At 41.8% G+C, this 22,282-nt stretch overlaps 3 protein-coding genes across 3 annotated transcripts in view; all 3 read left to right on the top strand.

Annotated features, from left to right (window-relative positions):
• Window positions 1-1,733: 1,733 nt before the first annotated feature.
• Window positions 1,734-11,083, top strand: LOC310867563 (uncharacterized protein; the record flags this gene model as incomplete). Its single annotated transcript, XM_083777678.1, has 4 exons — window positions 1,734-3,369; window positions 5,471-5,748; window positions 7,635-7,766; window positions 9,312-11,083. The coding sequence occupies 4 exons, from the start codon at window positions 1,734-1,736 to the stop codon at window positions 10,962-10,964; spliced, it is 3,699 nt and encodes a 1,232-aa protein (XP_083633804.1). The 3' UTR covers window positions 10,965-11,083.
• Window positions 11,084-17,154: 6,071 nt separating this feature from the next.
• LOC310867564 (cofilin-2-like) lies at window positions 17,155-17,676 on the top strand (the record flags this gene model as incomplete). The annotated part of the gene is made up of 1 exon (XM_083777679.1): window positions 17,155-17,676. One exon carries the CDS (start codon window positions 17,155-17,157, stop codon window positions 17,674-17,676), a length of 522 nt encoding a protein of 173 aa, XP_083633805.1.
• A 3,190-nt stretch (window positions 17,677-20,866) lies between these two features.
• Window positions 20,867-22,282, top strand: part of prkdc (protein kinase, DNA-activated, catalytic subunit) — a gene marked incomplete at its 3' end in the record, with an annotated part of 128,474 nt that continues 127,058 nt past the window's right edge. Inside the window, exon 1 of the mRNA XM_083778143.1 lies at window positions 20,867-21,069. Within this exon, the coding sequence (XP_083634269.1) occupies window positions 20,913-21,069 (157 nt within the window). The 5' untranslated portion in view covers window positions 20,867-20,912. The remainder of the gene's footprint in view (window positions 21,070-22,282) is intronic.

Here is a 22,282-nt window from a genome sequence, read left to right on the forward strand (position 1 = left end):
ACCGTACTGTAACTAAACTGTGCCCATGATATGAATAATTAAATATGTTTAGCGGCAGATAGATTTATTTCATCTTTCTATAGAGCAAATAGAATGTTCCAAGCTAGGAGGTCAGGGCCAGGCTTTTACACTGGAACTGAGTTGAGTCTGTACTTGAGTACTTCCAATTTCCAATACTTTTACATCTACTCCACTACATCTCGGATCCAAATATTGTACTTTTACTCCACTACATTTATTTGAAAAGTTTCTAGTTACTTTGTAGATTCAGATAATTATAACAAAACATACAGTAACCACTTCAGTCTTCAACACTAGGCTATACATTTTGGCCATTTAAAAATAGCCGATCTACAAGCTCACTACAAGCTCGGAATGTGACGCATTGTGAGCTTGTATAGATCGGCTATTTTCAAAGGATGTTTATACATTTGACATCTTGAAATGGGACATTCTTCACAATGACTAGCCTACTTTTACTTTTGGAACTTTAGTAGGCCTACATGTTGAATTCCGGACTTATACTAGAGTAGTTCTACATTGCAGTATTGATATTTACTTCAATAAAACATTTGAGTAGTTTTTCCACCACTGTAGATTGGATAATGTTCCCTGTCTGGAATTTTAGATGCTGGGGTTCTCAAATGGTTGCGTACACATTCTGAGTTGTTGTCCAGCAGGTGGCAGTAAAGGGTTAACATCTACAGTTGCTCAGTGAGGAAATGAAAGAAAAGTTTGCTGGCAGCGAGCTAGTCTTTAGTCTAGTACTCTGACCTTATACACAAAGTCTCTACAGAACCTTTTAACAAGACAAATACTGACAAAATCATTGGTGAGTAGGCTACTGCATTTAGTTAATGATTTATCCTACACAAGGAAACCTGCCTCTCAGTCAGTCTGTCTATTAAACTCTGATCCTGATTTTCTTCCCCTCACGTATGACTATCATAGCGTTTTTCACTTCCCCAAAATGTGTGAGTGTGTTTTGTAGGCCGCATCCAGCTATCTAAATAGGTGACAGGTAGTCTCTGTGGTTAAATATCAAAGTGAATGAACAGTGTGAGATCTGTGAGAGTCTACTCTGTAATCCTTCTTAAAGTCAGGTAGTGATTATTCTTTTGCAATTTTATTGTAGTGTCTTAATGTTGATCTTGCCTCCTTTTTAATTTGTTCTCTATTTTATGTAAAGTGTTTTGGGCTGCATTTGATGTCCTTATAAAAGTGCATAATACAAAAAATAAGAAAATCTTCTTTGGCCTATTGATAATCACCTGTCAGGAGAAGTGATCATTTCCTCTCCATGTGGCCTGCTGAAAAGTGGATTTTCAGGCCTGTTTTAAAAAACAGTGATCTGCATTGTTGAGGGAAGGGGTCAGGACATTCCACACTTGGGTGGCAGTGCTGTAGAAGGAGAATTTACCCATGTTTGTTTTTATAAGATCGTCGTTCTAGGGCACAGTAGTATTGTGGATGTGGGTGTTTTTAGATATTTAGTCAGATACTCAGATATCTGTGAGAAGTAGCATCCAAAAATAAAATATGTTTCACTTTTGCCAATTGGGAGGCCTACTGTATGTTTGCAAAGTTTCACATGGATCCAGTCCAGTGGTGCCAGAGATTAGCTGCTCAAAGACAGACACACAAATGATAATCTCCGGCCTGGTAGAGATACCTGTGAAAAGTAACATCCAAAACTAAAATAGTTTCACTTTTTTTGTTTGCAGTGTGTTGAAATGGCGTGTGCCAGCAGTCTCCTGTCTGAAAAGCAGTTCCTGTGTTCTATCTGTCTGGATGTGTTCACTTACCCAATCACCACTCCATGTGGACACAACTACTGTAACACCTGCATCACACATTACTGGGACACTCGTGATGTGTGTCAGTGTCCTCTGTGTAACAAATCCTTCTGTAATAGGCCAGAATTCTCTGTTAATAAAGTCCTCTCTGAGATGGCCGATCAGTTCAGGAAGTCAAAGCGGCAGAGACAAACTTCCAGCACAAACCCAGAACCTGCTGAACCAGATGAAGTCTCCTGTGACGTCTGTACTGAGACCAAACCCAAAGCCCTGAAGTCCTGCCTGGTGTGTCTGACCTCCTACTGTGACACTCACCTGGAGCCTCACCTGAGACTTGCAGGGTTAAAACGACACAGGCTAATCGAACCTGTGAAGAACCTGGAAGACATTCTGTGCAAGAAACATGACAGACCTCTGGAGCTGTTCTGTAAGACTGACCTCATGTGCATCTGTCAGTTCTGCACTGAGTCTGAACACAAGTTACATAGAACTGTATCTCTGAAAGAGGCATATGAAGGAAAGAAGGCTGAGCTGGGAAAGACAGAGGCTGAAGTTCAGCAGATGATCCAGGAGAGACAAGTGAAGATTCAGGAGGTCAGACACTCAGTGGAGCTCAGTAAGAGAGATGCAGATACAGTCATGGCTGTCAGTGTGCCGCTCTTCACTGCTCTGATCAGCTGCATTGAGAGAAGCCAGGCTGAGCTCATTGATGTGATTGAAGAAAAGCAGAAAAAAACAGAGAAACAGGCTGAAGACTTCATCAAAGAGCTGCAACAAGAAATCACAGAGTTAGAGAAGAGAATCTCTGAGCTGAAGCAGCTCTTACACACTGAAGACCACCTCCACCTCCTCCTCCAGAACTTCACATCCAACACTCCTCCACCTACCAAGGACTGGACAAAGGTCAATGTCCATCAGTCTTCACATGTGGGGACACTGAGGACAGCTGTGGCTCAGCTGGAGAAGACACTCAGTCAAGAGATAGAGAAGAACCTGCATGATGCTGAGCTGAGGAGGATCCAGCAATATGAGATGGATCTAACTCTGGATGCTGATACAGCACACCCTGCACTCATTCTGTCTGAGGATGGAAAACTAGTGAGTCATGGAAATGTAAGGAAGAATCTCCCTGACAACCCAGAGAGATTCAATTCCAATGTCGGTGTCTTAGGAAAACAAAGCAACTCCTCAGGAAGGTTTTACTATGAGGTTGAGGTTGGAAGGAAGACTGACTGGACAGTAGGAGTGGCCAGAGAGTCCATCAACAGGAAGGGAGACATCACACTGAGTCCCACCAATGGTTACTGGACTATAATGTTGAGGAATGGAAATGAGTACCGTGCTGCTGCTAGCCCTCGTGTCGTCCTCCATGTAAGAGAGGAGCTCCAGAAAGTAGGAGTGTTTGTGGATTATGAGGAGGGTCTAGTCTCCTTTTATGATGTGGAGACCAGAGTTCATCTTTACTCTTTCACTCATGGCTGCACCTTCATGGAGAGACTCTATCCATACTTCAGTCCATGTATTAATAAGAATGCTAATAACTCTGCTCCTCTGATCATATCTCCTGTCATTCACACAGATTAGATTAATCGGCACCAAAAGGTTGTTTTTCTATCAATTTCAATTTGTATTCCTGTTTTCCTTTTCGGCTTCGTAATCACAAATTGCACAGGGCAGATATGACGAATAACTTAAAATATACAAAGAGATCACTAACACATCACAACGTGTTGTAAGCTTGTAGATCTGCTATTTATTTTATTTTTGTAAAAAAGTTTGAAAATGTTTGGACATTTTTCAACATTGCAACGATTGACGATTATGCAAAAAATAATCGCGATTATCTCAAATAATTGTGATTAGGCGACCATGTAATAATTGTGACAGGCCTAGCAATGCTACGCATTGTGAGCTTGTAGATCTGCATTTTTTTGGTTTTTTGTTTTGTATGGGGGGGGGGGGGGGGGCAAGTACAGTGCCAACTCGGGTCTGTTTTACGTATAGTGGGTATAAATTGTGATTTGGGCGTTCTAGGTTACAATATGTCACATTGATGACCTTGATATAATACTGTATATGTTGGTGTTCATTTTTATGTGGAATTGTGACAGCATTATGTTTTGCATGGAATTTGCTGGTGAGGAAGATTTTGATGTTTGAAAGTAACAATGAAAAATACTATATTGTTATTGGGTGGATTTACAATAAATGTTCATGGGGAAATTATCCAGTGTGTGCAGACTGTTTTTCTGTCCAACACATGGTGTTTTACTGTTTGTATGTACAGTACTGTACATGTTTAATTTATTATATATTATTCTTCCCCTATATATTACAAAGGATGTTTAATATACATTTGACATCTTGAAATGGGACATTCTTCACAATGACTAGCTTCATTACTTTTGGAACTTTAAGTTCTTTGAATACTTTGAATTCCGGACTTATACTTGTAACAGAGTAGTTCTACATTGCAGTATTGATATTTTTTACTTAAATAAAACATTTGAGTAGTTTTTCCACCACTGTAGATTGGATAATGTTCCCTGGCTGGAATTTTAGATGCTGGGGTTAGTCCGGTTCCTTATGTAATTTTGTAGGCTTTAGACAAAGATTTTTAAAACTATATATTTTTGGAAACCTTATAGCCTAACGTATCAGAAAATGTTTGTTGCCATTTTTTTCGAGGTCGGTAAAGCGGCCATCTTGGAGCTTTAAAAATAGCTACTTTCAAAAACGAATTTCTCAATATCTCTCCTACTAAATGACCTAAAATCAAGATTGCAGTGGTTACATCTACATTTTTGGGGGCAAGGAATCCAATGGAGCTGATTACATTCCATATGAGGCATATATGGGTGGGTATTTCACATTTTTACATGATATATCACGTAAAAATGCTAATTTCCCACATTGGGGAACCCCCTTTTTTAGATTTCTTCATTTGCCCTGCTATAAAAAGTTGGCCACCAGAAATAATATCTATGAACCAGTAGGAACACAACCTATATGGACAAACCAGTCAACTTGCTGCTGGAAATCCAATATGGCCGCCTCAACATTGACCCCTATCAGAAAGTACAGTAGCTTTGCCAATAACTTTTGAACCAGGTGGAATAGAAATGTCTATTTCATAATTTATGAGCATGAGAAACTCAATGGAATACTTACCTTACCTTGATTGGGTGTGTCTGGACCCCTAATTTGCATATTTCCAAGATGGACACCACACAAAAAATAGTTTTACTGTGACTTTTACAGTGACAGTTGACCGTTATGGCAAAAAGTCTGCTTTTAAAGCAATTTGAGCACATTTGGTCAGTTTGAGCTCTCATTTCTATATTGACAATATGTCTGCAGTCATAATGTATGGTATTGTCATCTTCCCTCTGATTCTATCTAGAGTTGTGGGGATGATTGCAAAGAAAAATCTGAAAACGCCCACAATGTAACTTTAAGATGACCCACACACACACACACACACACACACACACACACACACACACACACACACACACACACACACACACAGGTGCAGGTCAAAGGCATTCTCTGTTGTGTCCCTACCACCTTACTCCGGGCAATAGAGACCATGTACACAGCAACAAGATGACCCCAGATGGCAACAGCGAGGAGTTTGACATCTTGGCTGGGGTACTTCCTCTTACTCATAGTCCTGGACTACGTGCTAAGGAAGGCTATCAGTGGACGAGAGCACGAGAGAGACACCCCACTGTCAGACAGACCTGACTACGCAGACGACATCAACCTGCTCTCCGACCACGTGGAACAAGCTCAGGAGCTCCTGACCAGAGTGGAGGCAGAGTCTGCCAACTATAACATCCCTTTGGAACATCCACTTCTGACAACAACAGAAGGCACTGCTTTGAAGGAAGTCAAGGACTTCAAGTACCTGCACGCATGGGTCAATTCAACAGAGCAAGATCTTAAAGTGAGGAAGGCACTTGCATGCAGGGCAAGAGAGACCTAGAGAGGTAGCAGCTTTCAGAGGGTTGATCTATTATTGAGGAACGTGTACACTCTAAGCTTACCCAAGGTCAAAATCCTCTGGGTGGTCAGCTTTGGATGTATATACAGCAATTGTGAGGTTTTGTGCCTGATTGGTGAAAACTCTTCTGATTCCCTCTCAGATGACGTCATCAAACTCCTCAGGTGCAGGGAGATCCAGACACATGCTGGCCTTGAACTATGCCTTCTTGCCAGTTAATGCTGGTGTCGTTACCACTTAGATAAAGGGCAGGGCAACGACACTGTGCGAGCCCCAGTGCTGATACAATTTGATGGACAGGAAGGTATGCATATTGCTCTGGAAGGCATCTGAGGTGGGTTGCTGCATAGTAAAGGCACATGATGATGTCTGTGTCATTGGCATGGATGGCAACTCTGTCAACATTGCCATTCTGGACACTGTAGGGTGTGGAGTATTCTTGTATCAGCCTCCTGTTGTGTGGATTCTACGTCATCTCAAGCATGTGACATGTCAAACTGGGGGGTTTTCATGATTCTGAATCCATTCCAAGCATTAGTTTTGCACAAAATATACTCCTTACGGCCATAGATATCATGACAAATGTGAAGAGGTCAGCACATTTTGGGCACATTTGGGCAAGTGGCTATGGCTGCTTTTAGCCCAAGGAGTGTATTTTGTGCAAAACTAATGCTTGGAATGGATTCAGAATCATGAAAAACCCCTAGTTTGACATGTCACTCACATGCTACTTAAAGCAAAAGGAAAGTTTGACATTTTTGCCAGCCATAGGATGTTAATGGTAGGGTCACACAAGAAACCCCTATAAAAAAGATTACCCAATACTAACAGCCGGTCAGCAAGTGGATTAATGTATGTATGAATATAGACAATATTTTAGGCCAATAAAAAAGACTATAGGCTATACTACATTTCCCGCTTTAAACAAAAGACGGCTGCCGGACTACAATACTATACATTATGACTGCAGCCATATTGTCAATATAGAAATGAAAGTTCAAACTGACCATATGTGCTCACATTGCTTAAAAAGCAATCTTTTTGCCATAACAGTCGGATGTCACTGTAAATTGGAAATATTTTGGAAATATGCTAATTAGGGGTCCAGGCACACCCAATCATAAAGATAAGTATTCCAAGAGTTTCTCATGCTCATAAATTATGAAATAGTTACCAAGTTTGCATTTCTATCCCATCTGGTTCAAAAGGTACTTTCTGATGGGGGCCAATATTGAGGCGGCCATATTGGATTTCCAGCAGCAAGATGACCGATTGACCGGGTTGTCCATATAGGTTGTGTTCCTACTGGTTCATAGATATTATTTCTGGTGGCCAATCTTTTATAGCAGGGCAAATGAAGAAATCTAAAAAAGGGGGTTCCCCAATGTGGGAAATTAGCATTTCTACGTGATAAAATGTGAAATACACACCCATACATGCCTCATATAGAATGTAATCGGCTCCATTGGATTACTTGCCCCCAAAAATGTAGATTTAACCACTGCAATCTTGATTTTAGGTCATTTTAGTAGGCGAGATATTGAGAAATTCGTTTTTGAAAGTAGCCATTTTTAAAGCTCCAAGATGGCTGCTTTACCGACCTCGAAAGAAATGGCAACAAACATTTTCGTCTAAACTCTAAAGCCTACAAACTCATATGGCTGACCACAGGGAACTGGACTAGGTTCTCTGGTTGTGTACACACATTCTGAGTTGTTGTCCAGCAGGTGGCAGTAAAGGGTTAACAGCTACAGTTGCTCAGTGAGGAAATGAAATCTGGTGAAACGAAAGGTAACAGATAAAGGTTTGGTGGCAGCGACACTCTCTAGTCCTTAGAGTATATAAGCTCTAGTCTAGTTAGTAGCCTACTCTCTACAAAACCTTTTTACAAGACGTTATACACAAAGTCTCTACAGAACCTTTCAACAAGACATTTTACACAAATACTGACAAAGTCATTGGTGAGTAGGCTACTGCATTTAGTTAATGATTTATCCTACACAAGGAAACCTGCCTCTCAGTCAGTATGTCTATTAAACTCTAACCCAGATTTTTTTCCTCATGTATGACTATCATAGCGTTTTTCACTTCCCCAAAATGTGTGTGTGTGTGTGTGTGTGTGTGTGTGTGTGTCTGACTGTGTGTTTTGTAGGCCGCATCCAGCTATCTAATAGGTGCAGCTAGTCTGTGTGGTTAAATATCAAAGAGAATGAACAGGTGTGAGATCTGTGAGAGTCTGTAATCCTTCTAAAAGTCAGGTAGTAATTATTTTTTTGTAGTGTCTTAATGTTGATCACATCTAGGGATGTGTAAATGTGTCCAAAATGAAAATCGATTTGTATAATTCAATATTAACGATTAATCAATGAATCGTTTTGAGGGGGGGGATTTTTTTTTTATGAACCCAAATAATCTTCCCCCCAAGGGGTACCTAAGTCAAACAAGTTTGTGAACCACTGATGTAGATGATTAACAATCATTTTAACTCTTGAGAGTTAATAAGGGTTACTAACATCTTTTAAATGAGGACCACTGGTGGTCCCTGGACCAGTGTTGAGCCAATTGATCACCATAGCAACCCCAGCCTAGGCCTGATTAGGTAAATTCCCAACACCTGCTAAATCCTCCAAACCTGCATCTTGATTGGAATCAATCTCCACTCACACTCAGTCACTCACACTCCTCTCAGTCATGCAGCCACACAGACACATCCCAGGCACACTTTGGTAGGCCTATAGCCCTGTTCTGTTTGGATGACAATATTGCCTTTACAACAGATTTTCATAAAAAAGCAAAAACAATATATATCGATTATTAATTTTCATAATCGATTTTGGGTCCTATTAACGATAATCGATGACCCATCCCTAGTTTAATCTGGTTTAATATTATGAATGTTATTTTTCTTTTATTCTCTATTTTATGTAAAGCACTTTGGGCTGCATTTGATGTCATTATAAAAGTGCATATACAAAAAATAAGATAATCACCTGTCAGGAGAAGTGATCATTTCCTCTCCCTGTGTGCCATGGTCTCTCGAGACTGAAGGCCGCTACTGGCCTGCTGAAAGGTGGATTTTTTAGGCCTGTTTTAACCTGCAGTGATCTGCATTGTTGAGGGGGTCAGGACATTCCACACTTGGGTGGCAGTGCTGTAGAAGGAGAATGTATCCATGTTTGTTTTTGTAAGTGTTAAGTTTTTATAAGATCGTCGTTCTAGGGCACGGTAGTATTGTGGATGTGGGTGTTTTTAGGTAATTAGTCAGATACTCAGATATCTGTCTGATATTTCTGGTGATTATCAAGCATCCAAAAATACAATAGGCCTATGTTTCACTTTTGCCAATTGGGAGTACTGTATGTTTGCAAAGATTCACGTGGAATCTGTCCAGTGGTGCCAGAGATTAGCTGTTCAAAGACAGACATGCAAATGATAATCTCCGGGCCGGTATATACCTGTGAGAAGTAACATCCAAAACTAAAATAGTTTCACCTTTTTTTTTTCAGTGTGTAGAAATGGCGTGTGCCAGCAGTCTCCTGTCTGAAGAGCAGTTCCTGTGTTCTATCTGTCTGGATGTGTTCACTGACCCAATCACCACTCCATGTGGACACAACTACTGCAACACCTGCATCACACATTACTGGGACACTCGTGATGTGTGTCAGTGTCCTCTGTGTAACAAAACCTTCTGTAATAGACCAGAATTCTCTGTTAATAAAGTCCTCTCTGAGATGGCCGATCAGTTCAGGAAGTCAAAGCAGCAGAGACAAACTTCCAGCACAAACCCAGAACCTGCTGAACCAGATGAAGTCTCCTGTGACGTCTGTACTGAGACCAAACCCAAAGCCCTGAAGTCCTGCCTGGTGTGTCTGACCTCCTACTGTGACACTCACCTGGAGCCTCACCTGAGACTTGCAGGGTTAAAACGACACAAGCTAATCGAACCTGTGAAAAACCTGGAAGACATTCTGTGCAAGAAACATGACAGACCTCTGGAGCGGTTCTGTAAGACTGACCTCATGTGCATCTGTCAGTTCTGCACTGAGTACGAACACAAGTTGCATAGAACTGTATCTCTGAAAGAGGCATATGAAGGAAAGAAGGCTGAGCTGGGAAAGACAGAGGCTGAAGTTCAGCAGATGATCCAGGAGAGACAAGTGAAGATTCAGGAGGTCAGACACTCAGTGGAGCTCAGTAAGAAAGATGCAGATACAGTCATGGCTGTCAGTGTGCCGCTCTTCACTGCTCTGATCAGCTGCATTGAGAGAAGCCAGGCTGAGCTCATTGATGTGATTGAAGAAAAGCAGAAAACAACAGAGAAACAGGCTGCAGACTTCATCAAAGAGCTGCAACAAGAAATCACAGAGTTAGAGAAGAGAAGCTCTGAGCTGAAGCAGCTCTTACACACTGAAGACCACCTCCACCTCCTCCTCCAGAACTTCACATCCAACACTCCTCCACCTACCAAGGACTGGATAAAGGTCAATGTCCATCAGTCTTCACATGTGGGGGCACTGAGGACAGCTGTGGCTCAGCTGGAGAAGACACTCAGTCAAGAGATAGAGAAGAACCTGCATGATGCTGAGCTGAGGAGGTTCCAGCAATATGAGGTGGATCTAACTCTGGATGCTGATACAGCACACCGTAAACTCATTCTGTCTGAGGATGGAAAACAAGTGAGTCTTGGATATGTAATGAAGAATCTCCCTGACAACCCAGAGAGATTCAATTCCAATGTCGGTGTCTTAGGAAAACAAAGCAACTCCTCAGGAAAGTTTTACTATGAGGTTGAGGTTGGAGGGAAGACTGACTGGGATGTAGGAGTGGCCAGAGAGTCCATCAACAGGAAGGGAAGTCTCACACTGAGTCCCACCAATGGTTACTGGGCTATATGGTTGAGGAATGGAAATGAATACCGTGCTGCTGCTGGCCCTCCTGTCGTCCTCCATGTAAGAGAGGAGCTCCAGAAAGTAGGAGTGTTTGTGGATTATGAGGAGGGTCTGGTCTCCTTTTATGATGTGGAGACCAGAGTTCATCTTTACTCTTTCACTGGCTGCACCTTCATGGAGAGACTCTATCCATACTCCAGTCCATGTCTTAATAAGAACGGTAAAAACTCTGCTCCTCTGATCATATCTCCTGTCAATCATACAGATTAGACTAATCCGCACCAAAAGGTTGTTTTTCTTTCAATTTAAATTTGTATTCCTGTTTTCCTTTTAGGCTTCGTAATCACAAATTGCACAGGGCAGATATGACGAATAACTTAAATATACAAAGCGATCACTAACACGTCACAATGTGTTGTAAGCTTGTAGATCTGCTATTTCTGCTATGTAGCCTACAAGTACAGTGCCAACTCGGGTCTGTTTTACGTATAGTGGGTATAAATTGTGATTTGGGGGTTCTAGGTTACAATATGTCACATTGATGACCTTGACCTTGATATAATACTGTATATGTTGGTGTTCATTTTATGTGGAATTGTGACAGCATCTGTTTTGCATGTATGGGATTTGCTGGTGAGGAAGATTTTGATGTTTGAAAGTAACAATGAAAAATACTATATTGTTTTTGGCTGGATTTACAATAAATGTTCATGGGGAAATTATCCAGTGTGTGGCTGTGTGCAGACTGTTTTTCTGTGTATAACAGACATACTGTTTGTATGTACAGTACGTTTAATGTATTATTTATTATATATTAACTGTCGTGCAGAGACATGGCGTCCCAGACAGTGTATTCCTAGAACTTGAAACGTCATTATTGTAACACTTGGGTCATTTAAACATCTGCCTCACACTGTGACAGACAATAGCCTACATGCGCGAGGAGAGCATGAAGGCCTTATGGAACCGACTAATCACTAATCAGCCAGGGAACAGAGTTGCTAGGAAGATTTTCAACTGGGATGTATCAGTAAAAGGTGCATGGGCAAGTGCAATAGAGGACACTCTTGTACGAACTGGGTTACATGACAGTTTTCTAAATAACAGTGTTGTAAACATCTGCCTAATGTTTCTGTATACACCTCTATGCACATAATCTATTATTTAAACCAGGTATCAGGGAAGGCGTATTTATTTTCAGATTGGAGGAGGTGTCTGAGGCTGAGCCACGTCTAAACATATAGTCCTGTAGGACTGTCGAGGTGTCCTGACTCCTGACCTTGGGCAAGACACTGAAGTTAAGTTCTGACTGTAGTTTGTAATAATCTCCCTATGTGAACAGGAGGAGCCGGGACTCGAAGTGCCGACCCAGGGATCATTGGACGACCTGCTCTACATCCTGAGCCGGCGCTGTCTCATAGCCAATCTGTTCCTAAATATCATTATCAGGTCTGCAGTTTGTCAATGAATCATTCACTTCAGTGGTGTGTGTGCGCATGTGTATGATGTACAGTATATCATTTATTTTTATTTTTCAGCAACGATACTGTTTTTTGTGGGAAGGAAGGGCCCTTGCTTGGCCTCGTCTCATCAGAACAACCAAATATAGATAAACAGCAACTGGCTGAATATCCTTTCCCAGTTGTCTGGAGAACCAATTAAATAGGCTATATTTACCCAGAGATTGATTATTTCACTGCCAGCAATGATGTGATAGAGAACCCTCTGTAATACACATAGGGAGACAGTTGTGTCAATTTTACCTAAGTTTAGATTTAGTCAGTAATGCAATCTATGCAATACTTTAAATTGAATCAATCCGTATCGAATTGATAGAGCAGCTCTGGATAGGCTCTAGGCTTACTAAGGCCCGCCTCCTCCCACAGGCCACAACTGATTGGAATGCCCAGCTCTTGCGCCCACGCAGAGATGACCAGAGTCCACTTTAGAGTTACCGACGCCCCAAAGGCAGCAACAAAGCTAGAAGAAACTTAGCTCTGGTTCATACTGTAGCTCTAATATTATAAAGAGCAGTAAGGATATGGACCAGAGCTAGAAGAAACTACAGGACTATATGTTTAGACGTGGCTCAGCCTCAGACACCTCCTCCAATCTGAAAATAAATACGCCTTCCCTGATACCTGGTTTAAATAATAGATTATGTGCATAGAGGTGTATACAGAAACATTAGGCAGAGCAAAACCCTTTCTAATCTGGTTCAGAATCTTCAGGGAGTTCCTAATAACAAAATTATGATCTAACCGTTTACGTGAAGGCTGTGCTCTGGAGAGAAGCACAGATGTGGTAGTAATGGGAGTGAGGTTTCCGACAGTACCATGGATTCAGTCTTTAACTAGAGTGGGGCGCCAGAGGACCAGTCATCACCGGGAAAGCCCCACTGCCAATAGGTAAATTAAGGCCAGGGCCTCCTTATCTTAATACATCCATCTGCCTCCAGATTGTCTTATTCTTCAGAATATGCACGACACTGATTTACTACAACACTACGGCACATTACTAGGAGTCAACTATATTACTAGTGTGGTTCTAAAACTAAACTAAAACATTTCAGATGACTAATATGACCCCAACTAAATTACATTTCACTCAAAACCTATGACTAAAACGAAATCAAAATGTGCTGTCAAAATTAAAGTTAGTAGTTTTTTGTTAAAAGGTTAAATCTCTATATTCTGATAGTAATCATTGCTATGTGTGTGTTGAGTAACAGGGCTCTCCCTGTCGCTCTTTAATAAACAGAAAATACATTTTCAGGTAGGTGACACATTTTCAGCCAATCATGAGAGAGTAGCTATTTTGTTATTTTCATAGTGTGCCAGTTCCAATTCTGTCTGCTCATTTATTTGTGTCATCGCTTACAATTGATCCACTTGTATACACTGTATTCTGACTGCGTTTTCTATCCTGATTGGATAAAACTGCATGCATTTTTTTTGTTTAATAAAAAGCTGGAGAGACAATTAAGGAGACTCTGGTTACTGAACAAACACTATGTGTGTCCGTAAAACTCTATATGTGCATGTGTCCCTATCATAGACTGTAAATGTGTGTCCCTGCATGTGTCCGAGCACGGAAAGCTGCAACACGGTCATTTCTCGACCGTTTCGGAGGTTGGAAGGCTCTGGATGTTCCAGGGACCCCCGGGGACCCCTTCACGTTAACTCTTTCTCAAAGATTTTTTCCCAAAATAATCAAAGTACAGTACAGAGCACAGTATAGTACAGTAACTATAACAAAACGGTTTTCCGCTTAGGTCTGGAAATGGGGTGAGACACCCCGTTTCCAGACCTAAGCGGAAACCGCAGCTTCTTTTCCGAGTTTTTAGACAGCTGGTGGATGGAAAAGAAGCTCCACATCCGCGGACGACTGCCGCGGAGAAGAGCGTTTCCGGGAATCTGGCCGTCGGGCAAGTCATCCGCGGAAGTGGAGCTTTTTTACCATCCACCAGCTGTATAAAAACCCGGTTTTTCGGCTGTCCGCAGCCGAAAACTCTTTTGATAGTGTGGCAGTACCCAGAGGGAGCGAGAAAGAGAGAGGAGGCGAGTCTCGACGGAATGAGCGAGAATAAAGTAATATTTTATTATCGCGGTAGTAGGCTATTGTTCAGGGGGCCGGGCCAAATGTGGAGGCGGGCCGTATCCGGCCCGCAGGCCGTAGTTTGGGGACCACTGCCTCAAATCATCCAATTGCCATCCAAGGTGTAAGAATAAATGGCACCCTTTTCACATTGGCCTATTATAGCGCCACCAGGAGGCCACAACCTGACCTGCCCTGGTGGAGACCTGTGCCCCGAGGCCGAGGGGCACTTTTTCTAGCTTCCATTATGGTGCTCTGCACAAGCAAACAAAAAGATGACAATCGACATATTATGGTGAGAGGCATATCTAAAAAAGAAAAAAAATAACAATTCATGTAAAACATCACTCAATGACATTATATCAAATAAGATAATATCTGTCTTCTATCTAAATGCACCAAGTCTCTGGGTCCGGAGGAGGGGGAGAGTGACAGACCCCCGCATACCCACCCCCGTGAGCATGATGCAGAGGCACGGAGCCCCCACCGGGGTCGAGGTGGGCAAGGACAGAGAAACTATATTCCGGAGGACGAGGACAGGGACAGATACGCCCACCAGGGCGCACGACCACGAAGCCCATGGGGATGGGAGCGGGGACGGGGTCGGGGGCGACAGAGAAGAGATGGGTCAGTGCCATGATAGGTAAATGCCCAACCCACAAAACTTGAAAACTGTACATTAGTGCACTGGAATGTAAATGGCTGGACAACCGGGAACTGTGAGCTTAGAAAACAAATATTGCTAAATACTAACCCTGACATTATCTCTTTAAATGAGACCCATTTGACGTGTCACCAAGATATATAACTGACAGGGTACACTTGGTTTGGGCAAAATCGTAAAATGCATAGGAGAGCTGTTAAAGGATCAGGGGGAGTTGGCATTTTAGTAAAGAATACAATATTTGAAAGTTATGAAGTTAATATAATTGACAAAACCGTGGAGGGAATATTGGGAATGCGTTTTAAGAATAGGTTTTCTATGAATTGTTTTGGTATTTTTACCTGTTACTTGCCGCCTGAGGGATCTTCAAGAACTATTTCTTCTCATATATTTTTTAGCCATTTACTGGCTCATATATATAGTTTATCTGATGTAGATGATTTGTACCTGTGTGGGGATTATAACGGACGTATTGGCAATCTTAATGACTACATTCCAGACGTTGATAATGTACCACCAATAAATAATATAGACACTTCGATTAATAAATATGGAGAGGTTTTAATTGAATTCTTGAGAGATGCAAAATGCTGTGTAGTAAATGGGAGAACATCAGGTACTGATAACTTTACCTCTGTCTCCACTAGAGGCAGAGCTGTAGTAGATTATATGATTGTTCCCCACGAAGGGTTAAACAATTGTAATACATTTATTGTTTTAACCCCAAATGAGTTATTGGAGAGTTTGGGGCCAGTTACTAGGAGACAGATGTAAAGTGCCTGATCACTCAATATTGATGTTATCATTTCAGACTAGGACAACATTTTGTAAAGAAGTGGAAGTACCCAGGAATCAAAATAATTTAAGATCACAAATGAGAAGTTTCCCTGAAGGTTTTTTGTCATCTAACACATGTAATAATATCTTATTGGAGCTTAATGACCAGTTGAAGTTAAACCCAAATAACCAAGCCCATATGGATGCTTGCTATGATACATTTTGTGAGTGTTTATATACAGAAATGGATAAATGTGGTAAAAACCCTATTAAAAAAGGTTCAAAAAGAATACGTAAACCATATTGGAACCAAGAGCTACAAAGGTTATGGGACCATTTAAGAGATGCAGAGAGGAAATTCCTAAAATGTGTAAATAAGACATTGAGAGCAGATTTGAGAAAGAAATGTAAAGAGAGTCAAGGGGAATTTGATAAAAGGTTGCGTGCAGTGAAGCGCAAGTTTAACAGAGGAATATTGAGCAACTGCAGACTCATAACCCCCAGAAACTTTGGAAGGAAATTAATAAATTGGGTCCCATTAAGAAAAGAGAGATTCCTATGGTTGTAGCATTGGAGAGTGGGGAATGCTGCTCTGACGTAGTATTAGAAAAATGGGAGAAGGATGTCACAGATTTGTTTTCCGGGTGTAATCACTCTTTATTTGATGAGGCTTTCTTGAAAGAAGTTAGCAGTTTAAAAACGTTAATGGTATGTGCAGACACTTACAATTGTAATCCTTATTTAAATGGTAATTTCACTACTGAGGAAGTAAAGAGAGTGATTGAAAAAAGTAAATCAAGAAATAAAGAATCTATATATCTATCTATCTATCTATCTATCTATCTACAGTATCTATCTCTGTCTGTCTGTGTGTAATCCACGTAACTTGAGAACCGTTCGCCCCAACGACTTCAAATTCGACACACGTGTTCCTCACCACCACATGGGGGTGCAGTGGCCGGTGTCAAGTCGGTCGGACACACGGTTGTCCAGAACCGTATATCCATATATGGATACTGGGCATATATAACAAACGGCAGGTTACAACACTATTTTGGTTGTTTTTCTTCTTCGTAATTATTGTTTGGTTCAAAATATTGTGTTTGTTGTCATGAGTTGTCACAACTCGAGTTGGCTTTGTCCGCGGCGTAACGTCTTTAAATAAATACTTTTTGAAATGTCTATGGGAAAAATGCATTGGGCATGATTTCCTGGGCCTGGCGTCGTCATGAAAGGGGACTGCGACGCTCTATAGCAGAGGTCTATAGCAACCACAATGACATCACAACATCCCGTCCAATCAGCAATAACCTGTGACACACCAACATCGCAGAGTATGTGGGAATATAAATAAACGTAAACGTCCCATTTCCCCTGTTTCCAACCGTAGACGTTTTTGTCAGTGCGCCGGTGTTACCGAAAATGGCCTCCGGAATCAAAGTGACAGACGAAGTCCTGGCGATATTCAACGACATGAAGGTCCGCAAGGCTCAGGCCACCAAGGACGAGAAGAAGAGGAGGAAGAAGGCCGTCGTCTTCTGCCTCAGCAAGGACAAGCAGAACATCGTCCTGGAGGACGGCAAGGAGATCCTGCAGGGGGACATTGGGACCACCGTCCAGGACCCCTACAAGCGCTTCCTGGAGATGCTGCCCATGGACGACTGCCGCTACGCCCTGTACGACGTGACCTACGACACGCGGCAGGGCGAGATAGAGACGCGCAAGGAGGAGATGGTGTTCATCTTCTGGGCCCCGGAGAGCGCGTCCCTCAAGAGCAAGATGATCTACGCGAGCACGGTGGATGCCTTCCGGCAGATCTTCACGGGCCTCAAGCACGAGTGGCAGGTCAACAGTCTGGAGGACATCAAGGATCTGAACACGCTCGCCGAGAAGCTCGGCGGCACGGACGTCGTCGCTCTGGAAGGTTGTGCTATAAAATATTAAAGAAGGAATGCCGTGTTCCCCCCCCCAATAAAAACATCAGGTATTATGATTTTACTAGGAGAAGGATTTGTTTCAAAATAAAAAGGTGGACAGTAAAAGTGTTAAAGCGATCTTTTTATGTGGCTACACCCACCAGTTCTTTAAGTATGCCTGGTTTTCCCACTTGAACCGAAGCTGTTGTATGATAAAGGGGGAGGGGTTAGGGGGGTGATATTGTGATGTCACTAACGTGGTGTATTCCAATTGGGCCTTTTGACTCGAAGGTTTTCAGAAATACACAGGGAAGACATATTTCGTAATGTTAACTCCATAGACACATACAAAAATCACGGCACCCCATCTTCGAGGCCTATACCAGAGAAGAGACATCTATCAACCTAAAGTAGATCTGTTCAGTGTCTGTTGAGAACTGCAAATACTAAGGAGGTTCTTCTCCTCGCTGCATAAACTCTATCTAAACACTGCAAACAGAGATAGAGAGTCTTCTGCCTGAGAACAACCGAAGCTTGACAACATGTCAGAGAATCCAGACATATTTGACTGCATCAGAGCCACTCCCTGTCTACTTCCCAGGGGAACTACTTATAGATCCGAAGTCCCGTTAGTCCGAACATGCACTGCTCCCGTGCTTGCGGTTAGGTTTAGGTTTGCTCCCGTGCTTGCGGTTAGGTTTAGGTTAGGGTTAGAGATAGGATAGTAATTTTGGAACAATTAACCTTCTGACTAATGACACGGCACCCTTCCCAGTAGCCTCTGTAGGCCTACCTGGCTTTCTTTTTCGTCTGCGCAAAAAGGGAAGCCTGGAGGAACGCATTGGCCGCTCTGGTCTAGAAGTCCAAATGATGTGACGTAGCGCTGCAATAGGGGGGAGAGGAGAGGAGGAGGTGACTGACGGATCAGTGAGATCCAATCGGGGCGTGCGCAAATCTCTGCTGCGACCTGCCCCTCTAGACCAGAAAGCTAACACATTAGCTCAGGCTAACCCCCCAGTAACAGTATCCATTATACTGTGTATTTAATATACAGTGTTCTGAAAGTGTGGTCCAGGGTTCATTGAGAGACTTCCAAATGGATCCTTACAGGTCTGTAACTCTGAGAGTGTACAAATGGAACCAAATGGACCCTCACACAGGTCTGTAACTCTGAGAGTGTACACATGGAACCAAGTGGAAACATGTGCATGCATTGAACACTGCATGCAGGCCATGAAAAAGTTATTTTTTTGAGGGCCGCTAGCTGCTCCAATGCATGGCTTTTGAAGATTACGTATATGGCGGCCAAGTCTATGGACATTTTAATGTTTGTTTAGAGCCCTTATGATGTAAATCGAATGGCAGCCAAGTTTATGGACCTGTCTGTCATTCAGCACTCAGCAGTTAAACAATCATTGACGACGTGAGACGCCGTGACCGATAGAAATAGAGTGGGCGCCCCTCACTTCACACGAGTATGATTTTTTTCACTATAGCTCTGAGCGAAGGTATAAGAACTACTCTGGAATAGTTGTCTTGAATAGCGATTGGTCAAAATGTCACAAATCTTTTTTTGGTTTTTGTTTTTGAATTCAAGACGTGATTGGTTTTGGCTTTCCGGCCAGTGCCACCAGCCCGCCAGCACCTTTTTTTTGTAAACATACATACAGTAGGTAATGTGGTCTATGAGCAATGTTCAAGGTTGTACCATTGTGTACAGGTATAGGCTACATGTATACATGTAGTATTTATGTAATTAGGAGTATTTATTTTGCTTATTTTGGTTTGGCTTCCTTTAAACAGAATGAATAGTTTTTTCGGTCTTCTGCATGTACTGATCACAACAAACTTTGCAGAAAATATTTTGACCAAAAAGGTGTAGGCTGAATTAAGCTGTAACTTATATTATACTAAAACAATTATAGCAATGATGAAAACAATAACAAAACTTCAGATCAAACAAAGAAGACATATAAAATATTTAGATGAAAGAAAGACTGCAAAGAAGAGCAAAAAGAGAGCATGCAGGTGTGTAAAGCAGGAGCCAGTTGCACCACCCCTCACACTAAAATTAACTTAACCTATAGTTATATCTTAAATTGCTTTTAAGTCAAGAGTCATTACGCCATTTAAGCTCCATCTGTTTTATTGCTTTTACTTTTCCAAATAAAGTTGTACTTTAAATGTTCCCTCCCCTGGCCCCAACACATGTAAAGCATCTTTGAGGAGGCCTACTCAAGAAAAGTACTATATAAATCGCAGATATTATTATTATTATTATTGCAATGAACTGGCTCCAGAGCATCAGATTTGGACGGTAACTGTATGTTATCAATGGATCCCATTCCAATAAGAACAAGATAAAAAAGTCGAGCTAAATCCCACAAAGAGGAGATTGAGGCAAAATGTTTTCAATTCACAGATTGCCCCCAGTGTGGACCTTGAACTGTATTGCACTGTATTGTCATTTCACTTTTTCTTAGATGTTTGTTTATGTCCTGTGTATGTAAGACTGGGAGTGCTCTGAGCAAAAATAATGTTCATTGTATTTATACTCTGTATTTATACATATGACAAATAAACCTGAACCTAAACCTGGAAACATACATTTTTATTTTGGCCTGAATTGAGTTTTTCTTTCTCACACTCAAATATCCTTGAATAATTTCTACAATAATCTAATCACACTTCCACACCATAGACATCTCCACCAAATACACAGACAGACACAACCTGCAACTACATAACTATATCTCAGAATTCAGATTTTAACCATAGCCTATTTCAGAATTCATTGTCTTTTCTTTTTTTAAGCAACTATAGGCCTATACTGCCTCACTCTTTTTAGCACAAACAATGAAACGAACAAAACCAGTCAACCAACTATAACTAATAAGTCATATACTCATGCTCATGACCAGTCCACTGATACAGATACGCACGGACATTGCTGGTTATAGGAGTGGCAGTGGTTGCACCACTCAAAAAGTCAAAACAGACAGACACACATAGGCGCTGTCTATAGTGGCTAGCACCACTCCAAAAATAAATCACAGTTCTGAGGTGTAATCTATAGCAAAGTAAGTATTTTATTTTGAAAGGTGTCACAGGAAGTCTGGGTATTTCCATGCGGTCTCACTTCACAGTCAATAAGGAGGCGTGGTGTGTGTCTTTGTTGTGATTCCAGACAGCAGCAGCAGCAGCAGCACTGCAGTTTGAGTTTGTTTGGATGTTATTTAACATTAATGCAGTCTAGAGAGAGCCATGGCTTCTTCTTCCTCCTCCATGCAGGCTCTGCTGGTGAAACTCCACGCGTGTCTCTCAGAGGAGGAGAGCCGAGCCGCGGCGGCCGTCAAGTGTCACGACATCATCGGGGACGTGGGGCAGGAGTGCATGCTCTCACACACCGACAATGAACTCTGTAAGACCGTCATGTCTGTCCGTCCGAGCGCTTATACGTTTACAAATACAATTCATTATGTTCCTGCATGCATTGCATGCTGCCTGCCCCCGCCAAAAAGAACATATAGTCTACTATTTACAAGCTCAACAACTTTTTGGTCAAGCAGTTATTGTATGTTCCCTGCAGCAGCTTCTGAAAGTCTTTTAAGCTTTTTTTTTCTCCACTGGGATTTTAGAAAGTGCATAGGCCTACATATTATTGTGCTTATAAATATTATACTCATTGTTTGTCCATAAACAAGCCAGGGATTAAAGATAAAAAAGGGTACATATGACGTATCTATTTATAACAGTGTCATAAGTAGTTTGGAAAGTAGCTTCAACGATTTGTATGAATGAATGAAAGGCGCACCCGCCATTTTCTCCCTTCCAATGTGCAAATAAGGTCTCACATATATGTTCAGTTTGAGGCTGGTAGAATGATATGCAGTGGGATTAATTATTGTAACTATATTAGCTTCTCAAATCTCAACAGTGTTATGTTGTAGTACTACAGTCACCTAAGTCAGTGGTTCTCAACCATGCAGTGGTCAGGGGACCATGCACCACCAGTGGTCCTTAGGGGTTCCAGGAGGTCCCCGACTCCCCAGCTAAATGATGGAGAGTGTGTGGACTCTTTGTGTTCTTTTGGGGTGTAGTTGCTTATTTGGGCTTGTTAACTTGTTAACTTTAGGCATAGTTTTGCTGAGGTTACATTTAGGAATAAGGTTAGGTTTAGGCTAGCTCTGGTCCATAGCTCTAATGCGTTTCATTTAGAGCTAGTTACTCTCAATTTCCGCCGCTTGCATGAATGCAGACCAGCCTCTCCTCTTTAGCGTAAATAAAAATAACGTTTTTGCTACTCACCAAAACAAAGGCGGGTTGTGTCATTAGAAAGTCTACTTTCTTTAGTGGAACCACTCTGAGCCCCCCACCACACGTATAAACTGTACTTTTTGTCCAGAAAGGGATTTTCTCTATATAATATTATATTTATAAATATTCTCTATGAGGCAATTCACTGGGCAATATCGGTAGAAGGCGCAGTGGAGTCCCCTTTTGCCCAAAAAGTACAGTTTATACGTGTGGTGGGGGGCTCAGAGTGCGTCCACTAAGAAAAGTAGGCTTTCTAATGACATGACCCGCCTTTGTTTTGGTGAGTAGCAAAAACATTATTTTTATTTACGCTAAAG

Source organism: Protomyctophum parallelum (assembly GCF_964188405.1).
Source record: "Protomyctophum parallelum genome assembly, chromosome: 12".
NCBI lineage: Eukaryota > Metazoa > Chordata > Actinopteri > Myctophiformes > Myctophidae > Protomyctophum > Protomyctophum parallelum.